Source organism: Drosophila nasuta, chromosome 2R, assembly GCF_023558535.2.
Source record: "Drosophila nasuta strain 15112-1781.00 chromosome 2R, ASM2355853v1, whole genome shotgun sequence".
In the NCBI taxonomy this organism is placed as follows: domain Eukaryota; kingdom Metazoa; phylum Arthropoda; class Insecta; order Diptera; family Drosophilidae; genus Drosophila; species Drosophila nasuta.
Genome location: NC_083456.1, coordinates 29,100,548 through 29,114,602, shown reverse-complemented (window position 1 = coordinate 29,114,602; position 14,055 = coordinate 29,100,548). Strand labels below are relative to the sequence as shown.

At 41.0% G+C, this 14,055-nt stretch overlaps 1 protein-coding gene across 5 annotated transcripts in view; it reads right to left on the bottom strand.

Moving 5' to 3' along the window:
* LOC132787348 (filamin-A) overlaps positions 1-14,055 on the bottom strand; it is a 34,606-nt gene that overhangs the window by 10,774 nt on the left and 9,777 nt on the right. For 2 of the 5 annotated variants that reach the window (XM_060794343.1, XM_060794341.1), the window contains exons 3-14: positions 10,807-10,951; positions 10,399-10,734; positions 9,942-9,956; positions 8,877-8,968; positions 7,526-8,818; positions 7,082-7,468; positions 6,396-6,962; positions 5,294-6,098; positions 4,779-5,231; positions 4,570-4,705; positions 749-832; positions 177-267 (exon numbers count right to left, since the gene is read on the bottom strand). In XM_060794343.1, the coding sequence (XP_060650326.1) occupies positions 177-267; positions 749-832; positions 4,570-4,705; positions 4,779-5,231; positions 5,294-6,098; positions 6,396-6,962; positions 7,082-7,468; positions 7,526-8,818; positions 8,877-8,968; positions 9,942-9,956; positions 10,399-10,734; positions 10,807-10,951 (4,404 nt within the window). The remainder of the gene's footprint in view (positions 1-176; positions 268-748; positions 833-4,569; positions 4,706-4,778; positions 5,232-5,293; positions 6,099-6,395; positions 6,963-7,081; positions 7,469-7,525; positions 8,819-8,876; positions 8,969-9,941; positions 9,957-10,398; positions 10,735-10,806; positions 10,952-14,055) is intronic. The other 3 variants (XM_060794342.1, XM_060794344.1, XM_060794345.1) reach the window with 3 other exon arrangements.

Genomic DNA, 14,055 nt, shown 5'->3' with positions numbered 1-14,055 from the left:
CACATTTTTCTGCGTTTAATTTAAATTTCTTTTGGCGCTGACGCTTTCATTTTGCGCATAAAAATGGTTTCAAAATTAATGACAAAAGCTACTCGCTAAAGAAAACAATTTTTCAATGTGAATCTTATAGAAAACAGAAAGCGAACACTAAATGAATAAATATCAAGTATACACACCAGTAACGTTTCCGCCTGTTGTGGGTAGTGGCAATTTCTCAAAGGCAACGCTGCGATAAGTAACTTCCGACTTTCCGTTGACAAGTTCGCTCTGAAATAAAGTGGAATTTCATTAAAAAAAATGATTAATTTTGAAATTTTGTATAATATGGAAAACAGTTGAAGTTCTATGAAACTAATTTAAATGTAGCAAAATTGACTCAGTAAAAGATGAAAAGAAAACCAACTTTAAGGTAAAAATGAAAGATTATAAACTCTAATTTCATCTACTTGTTGGCTTAAATATAGCAGTGCAAATATGTTGGATATGAACTGAACATTTAAATAAAAGATTCAAATTCAATGTTCAATATTAACTAAGCTTATAACTTTCAAAGAGAAATACGATTTCTTTATTATGAAATCTCACTGAAACTGTACTTTTCTCACTCAAATTCTTTTCAATTTAAATATACGATATTTAAAAGAACACTTTTAATTTACAACATTTTTCATTTTACACGAATTTAATCCTTTAGTTTATATCACAATTTTAAAAATCTAAAAAATATATCTAATTATGCTTCACTCACCTGTGTTGTTGTTTGTTGAACCACTTTGGTCGTATGCTCCTCGATATATTCACTATGCGAGTATTGTTCGATGCTTTCGACAGCCTGAGGTCAATGAAAATAAAATTGAAAATTGCCAAAGTTATCCACAAAATTCAATATATGTATATAGTAAATTTCAATCGAAATTCATGAAACAACAAGCAGGCACAATTTGGAAATAAGAACACAAAGACGAGTACTACAACCACACAACTACGAAGCCGAGTACTACTTCTTCGAGAGAGATTCGTATACTTTGCACTTGTGAAGTGAAATCGCCGAAATATTTCAATTACGAGTCGACGATGTTGATGTCGATGCCGCGATGGCGATGGCTTCTGCTTATTATTAAAAGTTGATGCATTGATTGATATGGAATGAAACTTGAAAGTGTGAAACAACAAAAGCGATGCAAAAAACACAAAAAAAAGGGTGAAAAACACAACAACACACAATGGCATAAATAATAAATATACAATTGCGATTAGGATTAGGATTATGAATGCTACGTATACGTAATGTAAGCAGACGCACGCACGCATTCAGAAGCAGAATAAAAGAAGGAAGTGGCATTGATTGACGCGTTGTAGTCGTAGTTTTTATTGCTGATTCTGCTGTTGGTCATGTGCAAAGAATTTCCACAACAGCTGTTGCATAAGCACATTATAATGAGTGCAAATATTGAAATAATTCCGTGCCATATCCGTGGCCAAATCGAGAAAAGTCAAAGATACAAATCTCAATAAAATATTTGCGCTATTAATAAGAAGTACCCGAATACACGGCCAATCAATGAGATCGAAAATTGCCAAAGAAAAAATAAAGAAAAACATATATAGAAAAACTAGAAATGCAAAAGGCAGCAGCGCGACTGCTGTCGTTACATATGCAATTCGCCATTTTTTCTTGACAGACTCTCGAAGATCTCTGCACACAAATCCGAATACACTCATGCGACATGCATCAAAAAACGTCATGAAATCGAATCAATAAAATGCATGGATGGAATGGAAAATCTTTTTTTTGCTTTTTCGGCCACCTTTTACACTTCCAGAACGCGACGACGAGATGACGGTGACAACGATGACGACAGTCGCGAGGACAAACTCTGACTAAGAATCGGTGCACGACTAGCAAAGGCGACTAGGTGTATTAGTTTGTTGGCATCGCAGCTCTCTATAGACAGCTCTTCCTCTTGCCAATCTTAATAGATTCCACAAAAAGAAAACACACTCACATACATACATATAAGCATGTGTGTTTTCTTATTTTAATTACTTGCAACAGTTTTGTTGCTTGCAGAAAATGAATATCATATGCAGTCGCCGCTGTCGTATACTTGATATTTGCGTTGGCCACGCGATGGCGCTGCAACAACAACGACAGCAACAACAACGACAACAACTTTTAACACCATTTACATGTGTTTGTACAACATATACTATATACACATATATAATATTATTATTATAGAGTGATTCTTATATATATATCACATATAAACACACAGCCTGGTCACACTTTATGAACTTTTTGATACACACACAAATTTACACATTCATTATTTTCGTAAATGTTTCTAAATTTGTTGTATGCGGCACTAATAAAATTTCGAAATTTTTACATTAAAATTTTGCTGTCTTTCCGCTCGACGCAGTCTGCACTCGTTTATACTATGTGCACTATTATTATAGATGTAAATATGTATGTATTTTTAGCATTCTTAATTCCGTTGATTATTATTATTAAGATAATATAATTCATTTCGACAGCGAACAATGTGTTAATTTCTATTTCACACAATTACTTTTCCTAATTTTGCATAAAATATTTCTTTATATACATTTAGAGCGTGAACTTAATATCAATAAATGTTTTTTTAAGATTCTTAACTAAAAGTAGATAACTTTTTATCTAAGTTCAATAACAAGATTTTCTTTTAAGATTGATGTATGATTAGCTGTATTAGTGATTCAGTTTATTCTCCCTCTATAAATTTACCTACAATAATTGTCTTCTTTTATCCATTTTGGAAGAATTTTCTAATATATTTTCGAGACCTCTCTCACATATTTAATATATTAATAATTTTTAATTATTTTTATCGACTCCTAGCAATACACGAATCTATTTCCAAATAGTTTTTCATACTTTCTGTTTAATTCCTCCAAAAATTGTATATCTTTTAACTTCCAACAGAAATAGATTCTTAATTTTCTGCCATTAAAAATTTGATTGCCACATGTTTTGAAAATAGGGCCAATGAGTGTGTTTTGTGTCACGTAGACAATGCGGCAGCCAAGCGAGATAATGAAGTTCTTGAGCTTCTAAAGATCGCTGTCAAAAATAGACAGATGACAGACAAACAACACTTGCCCTTTAGCAGGGGGCGAAGAGTGGGTTATATGTCTGCATGCATACATAATTTAATTTGAAAGCTAACAAATTGTGCGAATCTGCTGGGATTAAACATAATTAATCTTTGCTTCAATATAGTTGCATAGCTGGGCAAAATGCCCGCGAATATGAAATTGCTTTATTCGAATTGTTCAACTGACTGACTGATGTGCATATTCTGAGTGTTGTTGTTGTTGTTGTTGCTGCTGTCAGATGTTTTTATCTTGTCAGCGCGTTTCAGACATGTTCATTACTCACGCTGTCAACATTTACGAATCTAATGAATATTGTAGTACTTACAGAAAATTCACATGATCGTGCCTGCAACAGAAAAGAATTGTTCACATCGCAAGTGCAAAGTATACGCCTCGAAGTTGGAGATTGATGGTCAAGGGGTTAGAGGAGAATTGTTTGTTAAATTAGCAATTATTATAAAAATTATTTGGTAGAAATGTTTTGTGCTTAAGCGTAATAATAATAACAATACGAATACGAGCGCAATCAGTTGAAGTATCATTTTTGTGCTTTGGGATTGGCTGTGTTAACAATACGAATTAATCAAAATCAAAAATACAACAATACAATAAATACAATTACAAACACACACAAACAACTTACGCACACACTACGACAGCAAATACGAGTGTTGTATAACAAATATAAATGAAAGCATTAAAACAATTGAATAATTTTGTTGTGGTGCATTGAATATGCATAAATGTAAAACAAAGCGCATTTTGTAATTTTGGCATAGCAGAGCATATTTGGTTGGTTCAAATAATTATAAATTTTGAATATAACGAACAAATTTGCATGCAATTCAATTTCAGTTGAAATTTGTTTTTGTTTAAGAATTTTTCCCAACGGTTTTTCATCATCTTTTACTCATTTATTTTGTTGTCATGTTTTACAATGTTGCACTTAAATTGTATTCCTTGTTTAATTGCCGAGTTTTCATGGTCTTCATGACTTGATGCATACATACATTAAGTACATACATACATACGTCAAATATATGTACATCGATGTATACATTAGGTAAATTGTTTGCGTGTTTTTGTATTGCGAACAAAATGAGTTGTTTTCTTTTTTGTACATAAACAATTTGTCGATTAACATGAAAGGGACGCACAAGACACAAACACCAATAAAAATGACTGCGAATCTCAGACTAGATTATATAAGTATCATATATAAATATAGATGTATAGATAATATAATATGGATATCTCCCGACATCGCTTATGTGACTAGATTTGATATAGAAGGAAATAATAATTATGATAATAATTGCTAATTTTTCGTGTCAACAAACATTTCCCCATTCTCATTTCAAATGGGGACTGACTTGGGACATGAGTTTGTTTGTTTGTTTTTGGTAAATGATGGACAAATCAGGCTACCTTAATGGAGAAGCTACCATTCGGTATATCCTTGCCACCGAACTTCACATTGATGTCATAATCTCCGGGGTCATTCAAGGCATACAAGATGTCAAACAAGCCATCCTTCTCGATCACATCGATATCAACAATTTCGCTGCAAGAAAAGCCAAGGAATCAAATATTATACCACCTCTAATGGTGGAATGTTTTTGGCTGTTTTTACTCACCTGCCTTCCTTGTTGGTGATCTTGCAGGTTACAGCACCATCGCCAGCTTCACGAGCATCAACCTTCAAGTGTGACTGACTACCCGAGGGCAGAATCTTTGGCACCTGCTCCACCAGCTTGCATTTCTTGGCCTCGCCGGTGGGGAATGCTTCGAGTTTGAAGGGCGAACTATCGATTTCCTTGTCGCCATACTTGATGCTGCACTGATACGTGCCACACTCGTCAGGCACAAAGGATACCACATAGGTGCCGGTGGCCACCTCCTCGAGACGTGGCTGCATGGGCTTGCCCTTAGGGTTCTTGATGGCCACATTGATGTCAGCCTGGCCAGCTTGTTTGGTATCAATCTCAAATTCAGCGGGCAGCGAAGCAGGAGTCTTTTTCTTCTCATTCACGCCCTTGACACGCACCTTGGTTGCCTCGGATTTGGGGAAGACGGTCATCACAAATGGACTGTAAGCAGAGATTAAGAAGTCCTGTATCTACTCTATATATATGCAATCTAGAAGACTCACCTGCATGGCACCTCGACGTCGGCAAACTTGACCTGGCAGGTCAACACAGAGCCCGCCTTGGGTGGCACATAGTGCACCGCATAAATGCAATTGCCCTTGTCCTCCACGCTCAGATTATCGACTGGGATGCCCTCGGTGTTGGTCAATTTGACGGCAATGCGACCAGGTCCAGCCTCGCCCACATCCACATTGAACACCGTTGGCACTCCTTCGCGCACTTGACCGTGCTCAATGCCCGGTCCATAGACCTTTACCTTGCTGGGATCAACAGTCTCCTCGACGAGCACACGGAACGGCGAACCGGGAATATGCTTATCAGCGAACCTGATGGTAATGTCATACTCTCCGGGATCGGTGGCCAGGTAATCGACATCGCAGCTGCCATCACGGTTATCCGTGCACGTCATCTTAGCCTCGGAGGGTCCCTCAATGGCCAGCGAGAGGCCGCCATTGCCGGCACCCTTGGTCTCGACGGTGAACTTGTTCTTCTGGTTGGTCAGACCCTTCTCCAAGCCAGGTCCATAGGCCTTGCAGCGTGTCGGATCGCAGCCACTCTTCACGTTGACCACAAATGGCGAGCCAGGCACAGGGATATTGTCGTACATCAGTTCGATGGTGTGGCGACCAGCCTCGAAGGGCGAGTACATGATGCGGAAGATGTCGTCGGTGGGTCCCTGCACAATCTTGCTGGGCAGGACATGACCCTTGGGATCAAAGATGGCGCAGGAGAGTTTGCCGGAATCAATATTGCTGCCCACCTTGCTCATGTCGACCATAAAGTCGGTGGCGGCATTGACGATGACACCTAAAGGGAAGGAATGGAATATTAGCAAGGCATTTGGGAAGTAAATAATAGAAGTAGAGCAACAATAACATTGGCGATGCGATTAGTGTATCAAATGGTTTTAGTTTCAACAACAAAATGCAAGACAACAATTAGAAAATACAACAACAACGTAACGAGGCGGAGACGGAGGCTGAGGCAGTGGCGGGCTGTCAGAGATTAGCCTTTGTGGTCAGCTGCAATTGAGCGGATTAGAGGTGTTTACGGAGCAGCAGGAACTCGGTTGGTAAGTGGCAACTGTGCAACTCCAATGCCTACCATGCGGCTGGATGCCGATGCCGCTGACACGCGTATTCTTCAAATTCGGCACGGGCACAATTATCGGTTGGAATGGTGAGCCATTGATGTGTCGCTCGTTGAACGTAATGTTCACACTATAATCACCCGCCTCGGTGGGCAGATAGGCCACATTGCAAGTGCCATCGCCGTTGTCCCGACAATTGATGGCCGCCTCACAAGGCCCCTCAACGGTGACGCCCAAGCCGCCTTGACCTGCGCCACGTGTGTCAATCATAAACTCTGCCGGCTGGCCAACAATGCCACGCTCCAACCCTGGCCCAAAGGCATGCACCTTGTTGGAGTCGCTGCCCGTCAGACACTGCAGACGGAAGGGACGTGGCGTGATCGGTGTGCCACCAAAGCAAATGCTTAGCAGATATTCACCCAACTGGGTAGGCGTAAAATTAACCAGAAATCCTTCGGCTGTAGGTATGATGTGTGCCTTAATGCGATTGCCCGATGGACTGGTGATGGTCACCGCCAAATCCGCCTTGGGCAGCCCATGGGTGATGATGCGAAACTGCTGTAAACTGTTCAGGGGCGCAGCTTAAGTGTGGGATGAATGAAATGTGACTTGGACTTAAGACCATAACAAAACTCACAATCAAATATAGTAAAGAGAGATCCTAAAAATTGAATGGAAACTACTTTCTAAGAGTACTTACTGGGCTCGAGACCGTCCACTTTGATCTTGGACACATCTACTGTCTGCTCGACGACGACCTTCTGGCCCAGAGGCACACGTTGACCGCCATACGTCATAGTTGTGGTGTAGGCGCCCTTCATGGGTGGAATGACTTCGACCGAGTAGGTGTTGTCCTCGTTGTCGATGATGCGGCATGGGACATCCAGCTTGGTGTCCTCGTGCACAACCTTCACCTTGAGCTCAGCATCACCAGCGTCGCGTGCATCCACATTAAAGTGGGTGGGCACATTGGGACGTACTCCAGGCTGCAGCCAAGGTCCAAAGGCTTGCACCTTGGCCGCATCCACGGGCACGCCTACATAGATGCGATGCGGCGAGTTGGGCGTGGAGACGCCACCGTAGTTGACTGTAGGTGGAAACAAGATTAATAAAGATGTTCTTGAGGTAAGTAGATTATAATTACCTTCCACAGTGTGAGCTACGCCGGAGCTTGGGGTGTAGCTGACCTTCTTGGTGCCATCGGGATTATTCTTGATCTGCACGGGCAACTTAACGCCATACACATCTTGAACAACGACATCTAGTGGCGCATTGCCAGCCTTGCTGGTGTCCACATCGAAGCTGGTGGGTTGATTGACAGTGACGCCGTTCTTCTCCAGACCTGGACCGCTGGCCTTGACCAGCTCGGGATGGAAGTCGGTGCGTGGCAGTATTTGGGCAATGAATGGTGACTTGGGTATATCTTCGTTGTCGCACAGAATGTGCACAGCATATTCGCCCACAGCAGTTGGATGATACTTGACTAATGCGGAGCCATCACCATTGTCATGGCACTCGATCTCGGCCTGCGAGGGACCGGCCACAGTGAAGCCCAATGCGCCCGTTTCGCCATTTGTCTCCACAACAAAGGCAGCTGGGTAACCAATGACGCCGCTGCTCAAACCTGGACCGTAGGCAACAATGGAGGATTCCTTCTTGGGACCCACTTTCACCTCAAATGGTGACTTGGGCACTTCCTGGCCACTGAAGGTAACCATGACCACATAGCGACCCTCCTTGGTGGGATAATAGTGGCATTCGTAAGTGTTGCCATCTACCTTGGACTGCATGACATTCTGGTTCATGCCACCGGGTCCGATGACGCGCACTTCAGGCACACCCTCGCCAGCACCCTCGGTATGGATCTTAAAGTCAGCATCGTCACCAACACGCACTCCCGTCGCCTGCAGGCCACGTCCAGAGACGCGCACCTTGCGAGCATCCGACAGTGGAGCCACCTTCACAGGGAATGGACTGTTCGGGATGGGAGTGCCGGCGTAGAACACATTGACCGAGTGGAGCCCTTGGAGTGCGGTGACGTATTCGCAGCGCCAAGTATCATTCTCCAACTGACGAACCTTTGCCGCCACAGATGTCTTGTGGTTGGCTGGATCAATGATGATCACCTCGGGCACACCGCGTCCCGCATCCTTGGTGAGTATATCGAAGAACGTGGGCTTCTTGATGGTCACGCCGCTGGGCTGAATGCCGGGACCCGTAACCTTAACCTTTGAGGCATCGCCAGCATGTCCCTCGACCTTAACGGGGAACGGCGACTTGGGAATATCACGACCCGAATACTTAACAGTCACCTTATGCACACCCTCGGCCTTGGGTATGTAAGAAATCGTGTAGGTGAGATTCTTGTCATTGTTGAAACGCACATCGGCCTTCTCGACTTCTCCGTTGGGTCCCTCGATGTCCACATCGACAACACCTAGCAAAGAAAGTCATATCAATAGTTACACAATTGCTGTGATTAGGTTATAACTTACCCTTGCCAGCAGAGAATGTTTCAACGGTGAAATTGGCAGGTGCGCCAACCACAGGACCAATGGGTTCGATGCCAGGACCATAAGCACGCACTCTGTGTCAGGAAAAAAACATAATTAGTTCATTGCAATCTAGTAGAAATAAAGGTGAATGAAATTTCAAAAACTGCCTACAAGTATGCAACACATTTTCTAATGGCCGCAATAAAAACGAGCAGCCAAAAGTATGCTACGAATAAACATAGCATGCTTTTAAGCGCCAGAGTATTAGAAAAACTCAGGTGAATTTCAAAATTTACAATAATATTAGTGCTGTGGATTGGCTTGGGTTATGATAATTAATTACAAATGAGTTGAGGAACTAGGAATATGAAATGCAATAACTCGCGTTCTTCGAGTGGGAAAACCCAATTTCTTTTTGTATTTACAAAATCGCTGCCTATTTTCGAGTGCTAACAAGTGAATTTCGAAAACTTAACGAACTTGAACAGAGCGTTGCGGATTTAATTAGCGAGTGTTTACTGCATGGCTTTAAAAGTTGTTTTGTTAATACTAATTGTTGGCAACAAAATGCGCTAATGAAGCCGCACAAAGCGAACAAGAATGTTACGAGTATGTACAAATACAAAGATCACAAACAGAGACAGAGCCAAGATACAACAAAGCAGCAGACAACCAGCAGCCAGCAGCCAACAGCCAACAGGCGAAGCCAGAAGCCGGCCAGAGAACCGGCGTGTTGAAGTATCCATTAGATACGTGCGCTCAAGGCTAGGCACAAGGTAAAGCCGCAGATAACAAACAACAACATCAACAACAGCGCAGCAACATCAGCAGCAGCAACAGCAGCAGCAACAACAACAGTTAAAAGTAACAATAAAAAATAAAACTGGTAAGAACATTTAAATCATGTGAAGCGGGCGCAGACGCACGCACACACAAGAAACAAGAATGAACAAAAACAAATCAAGAAAAAATAACTACAACGAATAAATATCAAAAACATAAGCCAAAAGAATTGACGGCCGTTTCAGTCAGTAACCGAAAGAAGAAAAAGCATGCCGAACTTACCGCGGCGGAGGAATGCTGAGTTTTGCATTTCAGACAGTAAATTTTTTATATACATATATTTTGTATATATAGGCGGGTATTCAGGTAGTTAAACATATATAGTAGTATGTATATAGACAAATATATATACACATTTTTATTGGAGCGGGATGGAAAACAAAAACAATATCCAATCAATTAAAATATTTGCCCAGATAATTGCATACATAGACATAGTAAATATAAATAAAGAGAAGAAAGAGAGAGAGAAAGAGAAAGAAGATTCAAAATTAGAATTTCAGTTTTGGGGTTTATTAATCAAATGCATTTTGTGCAGTTGAGAAAGCAAAAAGTGAATTAACTTGAATCCAGGGGAAAAGAAAGATTACGTGCCACAGTTGCAGTTAGCCGAAAGAGAGAGAAAGGTAGATAGACAGAGCGAAGAAATCGAAGATGAACGATTAATAACTGCACTCACCTGTTGGGATTCGTCTTGGGACGCAATGGGGCGCCGGTCTTCAACTTTGAGTTGGGGTATTGCGACAAGTACGTCATCATCGACTGCTCATCCACGTTGGGATTGACAAGCTCCTCGGGCTTGATCAGTTGACGCACATTAAGCCAATCATCGGCCAGACCCATGGCCTCGGAGGCATTCTGCACAGCATCCTTGGGATCCCACATTTCCCAGTCGGGACACAGGCCAGGCGCACAAGCATCGACAAGAGCGCCCACAGCCTTGCCTGTGGTCCAGTCGTTGGTGAAGTTATTGATGGGCATATCGGGTATCCTGGCGTGTATCCAATTCAACAAGCTGCCACACAAAATAAAAGAGATTTATTAAAGAGCGAGAACTCGAAGAAGAGGGGGAAAGTCAAAAACTTACCGCTGCTTGGGCGTTGGACCCGAGCCATTCAACTGCTTCTCATCCTCGCCATCCCACATGGGCATCGATATCGAGTAGTGCAGAATGAGCGTCCAGATGAGGCCCAATATCAGCTTGAGCTTGCAGTCGACAATATCCGAAGAGTCTGCAAAAACAAAAAAAAGATGAAGCCAATAAAACAGCGGTTAAAGCGAGGTGCTTGTCAAACCGGGAATGAGGAACGGGAATGGGAACGAGAGCTTCACCGTTACGGAGACTCTGCAAAACCGTCATAAACTTAATATATCTATTAATTGCTATGACCACTTGAGACAGTGGCAAACTGCCTGCTCGTAAATACATCTCTGCGAATGTGCAGCAAGTACAGAAGCTGCAGCCGCAGGCCCGACAAGCCCCATCTGTCAATGCCAACACCCGATACCCCAACCCCTGCCCCTGCCCCTTGCTTTTCGCTTGTAAACTTGTTGCCGTTGAACGACAAGCTGCCAATTATGTGCAAGATATTTGCTAACTGTTACAACAACTTTGCTACAACAAGACAACGACAACGACGACGTCGCAGTCGCAGTCGGCAATCGGCATTTTGGCCTGGTCAAGTTCAGGGCTGCACGCGACCAAGTTGTCTGGCCGGTTTCACAAGACGCGACCTCGTCTCCGGCCAAAACAGAAATAGCAAACAGATTTGTCTTTTGTTATGGTAATCACACTAAATTGAATTGCCATTCCTCATCATTGTTGCTGCTCTTCTTTGATTTCTGTTGTGAGTTTATTGAACCACAAAAGCTGGGCGTCAATAGACATTTGATAAGCATATCATGGCCGTTAACAAAGTGAAAGGTTCTTTTTCTTGTGCGCTCCACATCGATCGCTTATCAATTAGTAAAGCAGCGAAACTTACAGATTACCCAACACCTGAGCACAAGCTTTGCCAGCTGTATAAGGTGCTGTCGATCTGGAACTAACGTTGCCGGCATGACTGGCCACGGCATTAAGGCCTAAACGAGCTACCAAGAAAGACAGTGTCATCATTGTTGTTGTGTTTGCTGTCATGTGAAATGCATTTTATCGGAGTGAAAGTTGAGCGAAACTCTTGCAGTTGCCCTGTTCAACAGTTGTAACCAAATGCAGCATTTGCTTACGAGCCAAATTCTAAGCCAACTACAGTAATGTGTGGTAGTCTGTGCATAGATGAAGATAGGCAAGAAAGGAAGAAAATATTGCTAATCAATTATTGATATTATAAGTAATAAGTATATCAATATTTGAATGGGAAAATGGGCATATGTAAATATCTATACTTTTGTATTATATTGTTATTTAAACATTTGTAAAACTTTTTTATAAAAGTGATCTTTTATAAAAGAATAAATTATGATAATGTAGAAAAGGTCTAAGATCTCATTAAGTCACTCTTGTAAAACATTGAAATTCATTAAATAAATAATTATATATAATTTGAATTCAATTTGGATATGAATACAAATAAAATAAATCAGTATTTTATACTTTATAATAGTATATTAGTATATTTTACTATACATATTACAGTCTAGTATATTATATACCGGTAGAGTACATACATATATACAGTATAGAGAATATAGAGCATAATACTATATACTCTATTCAGTATATTGTTTGTATGCAATCTATATATATTTTGTTTAAATAGAAGGAATTATATAGATACAATTGAAGTTAATTTTAATTTTATATATAAACTCTGCATCTATATTCGTAACTATATATCAATTCTTATCTTTTTAACCATATCCACATCAATATCTATATTTCAATCAGCAGATTTTAGATTGTAAATGCAGATTCTACATTCATATCTCTATTTCAATTCTAATGCTTATATCGACATCAATATCTATCTTTTAGTCTCTCAAACTATAGAGTATTTTCTAGTCTATCACATGCGTGTTTAGGGTGCTTTCTAGTAGAACGCTCGTTGCCGCTGCTTTGGCTGCTCAACGGGCCGTTAAACCATTTGCTGATACAGCTCAGCTCTCAGCTCATGGCACACACTATACAAACAAACCATTCTGCAGGGGGGGGGACACATCTTTTTATGGCAACACTTACGCCCCCCGCTAAGCATGTTTACGCCCCCTTGAAGCCACGCAGCCAAGACGACATTTGTTAAATTTGCAATTTGGCATTGTTTACTTTTCGAGCCACTTGTTGAGAGACAAAGAAAGCAAAGAGCAGCGAAAGAGAGAGAGAGAATGGGAGTTGAAACCGGCTGTTTTTTTTTGCTGTTGCTATTGCTGTTAGCAAGTTGGTCAAGTTAAGCTGGCCAAGTTGGCCAGCTTGGTCGGGTTGCCTGCTTGCCAAATGCCGTCAAATTGGCAGCCTGTGGCCATTTAAACGCACATCTCAATGGCCACTTAAAATGTTTTACGCTTAACGTTTGAAATGCTGCCATGACAAATGTATTACCCGGCACATTTACTACTGCTTTAAGCCAACTTTGTTGACACATATACATGCAATATACTATTCATAGACCGAGAGAGAGGCTGAGAAGAAAGCTGCAATTAAAACGGCAACAGCGCATGCTGTGATCGTGAGTTGCAAGATGGAGAGAGAGATGATTTGGCTAATTAGCCAGGCGATCTGTGGCGAGTGTCTTCTAACTGGAATTGCTTGTCAACTGAATTGTTGTCTCTCACAAGAATGTCTGCTTTGCTATGTAGAAATATGCAAATGAATGCCAATCGAGCTGCCATAACTGCGATAAGTATCTACACACTCCTCTCTGTCGGAGGAAGACACGTCAAATAAAATACTTTTAGCGAAAAAAAAAATGGGGAATTTATTGCACTTCAAGAATTCAGGATTAATAAACGAAAATAAAGACAAATATTGCATTATAAATCAAGTTAAATTAATGCACTTAAAAATACAGTATTTACACATACTGAATTATAAATCAATGCAATTAAAAATACTAAAGCCATAATATTTTTATTTTTCGTTAAAAAAATATTCAACAAAGCTTATTTCAACCAAAACGAATTGATTGTTTTTCTCGCTGTGCATTAACAAGTGTGAACATATTTTAGCTAATCTCTTTTTTTTTTTCTGCCGAGGCAACAGCGTGAGACGCAAGTCGCAACATGTTGCAGATGCTTGCAACATTATGTAAATCTGTGTGTGGAATGTATCTTTGAGATGCTATCTATTGCCCTCACTTGACCAAAAAGGTTTGCTGCTTGAAGCAGCCAAAGCAAATCATTA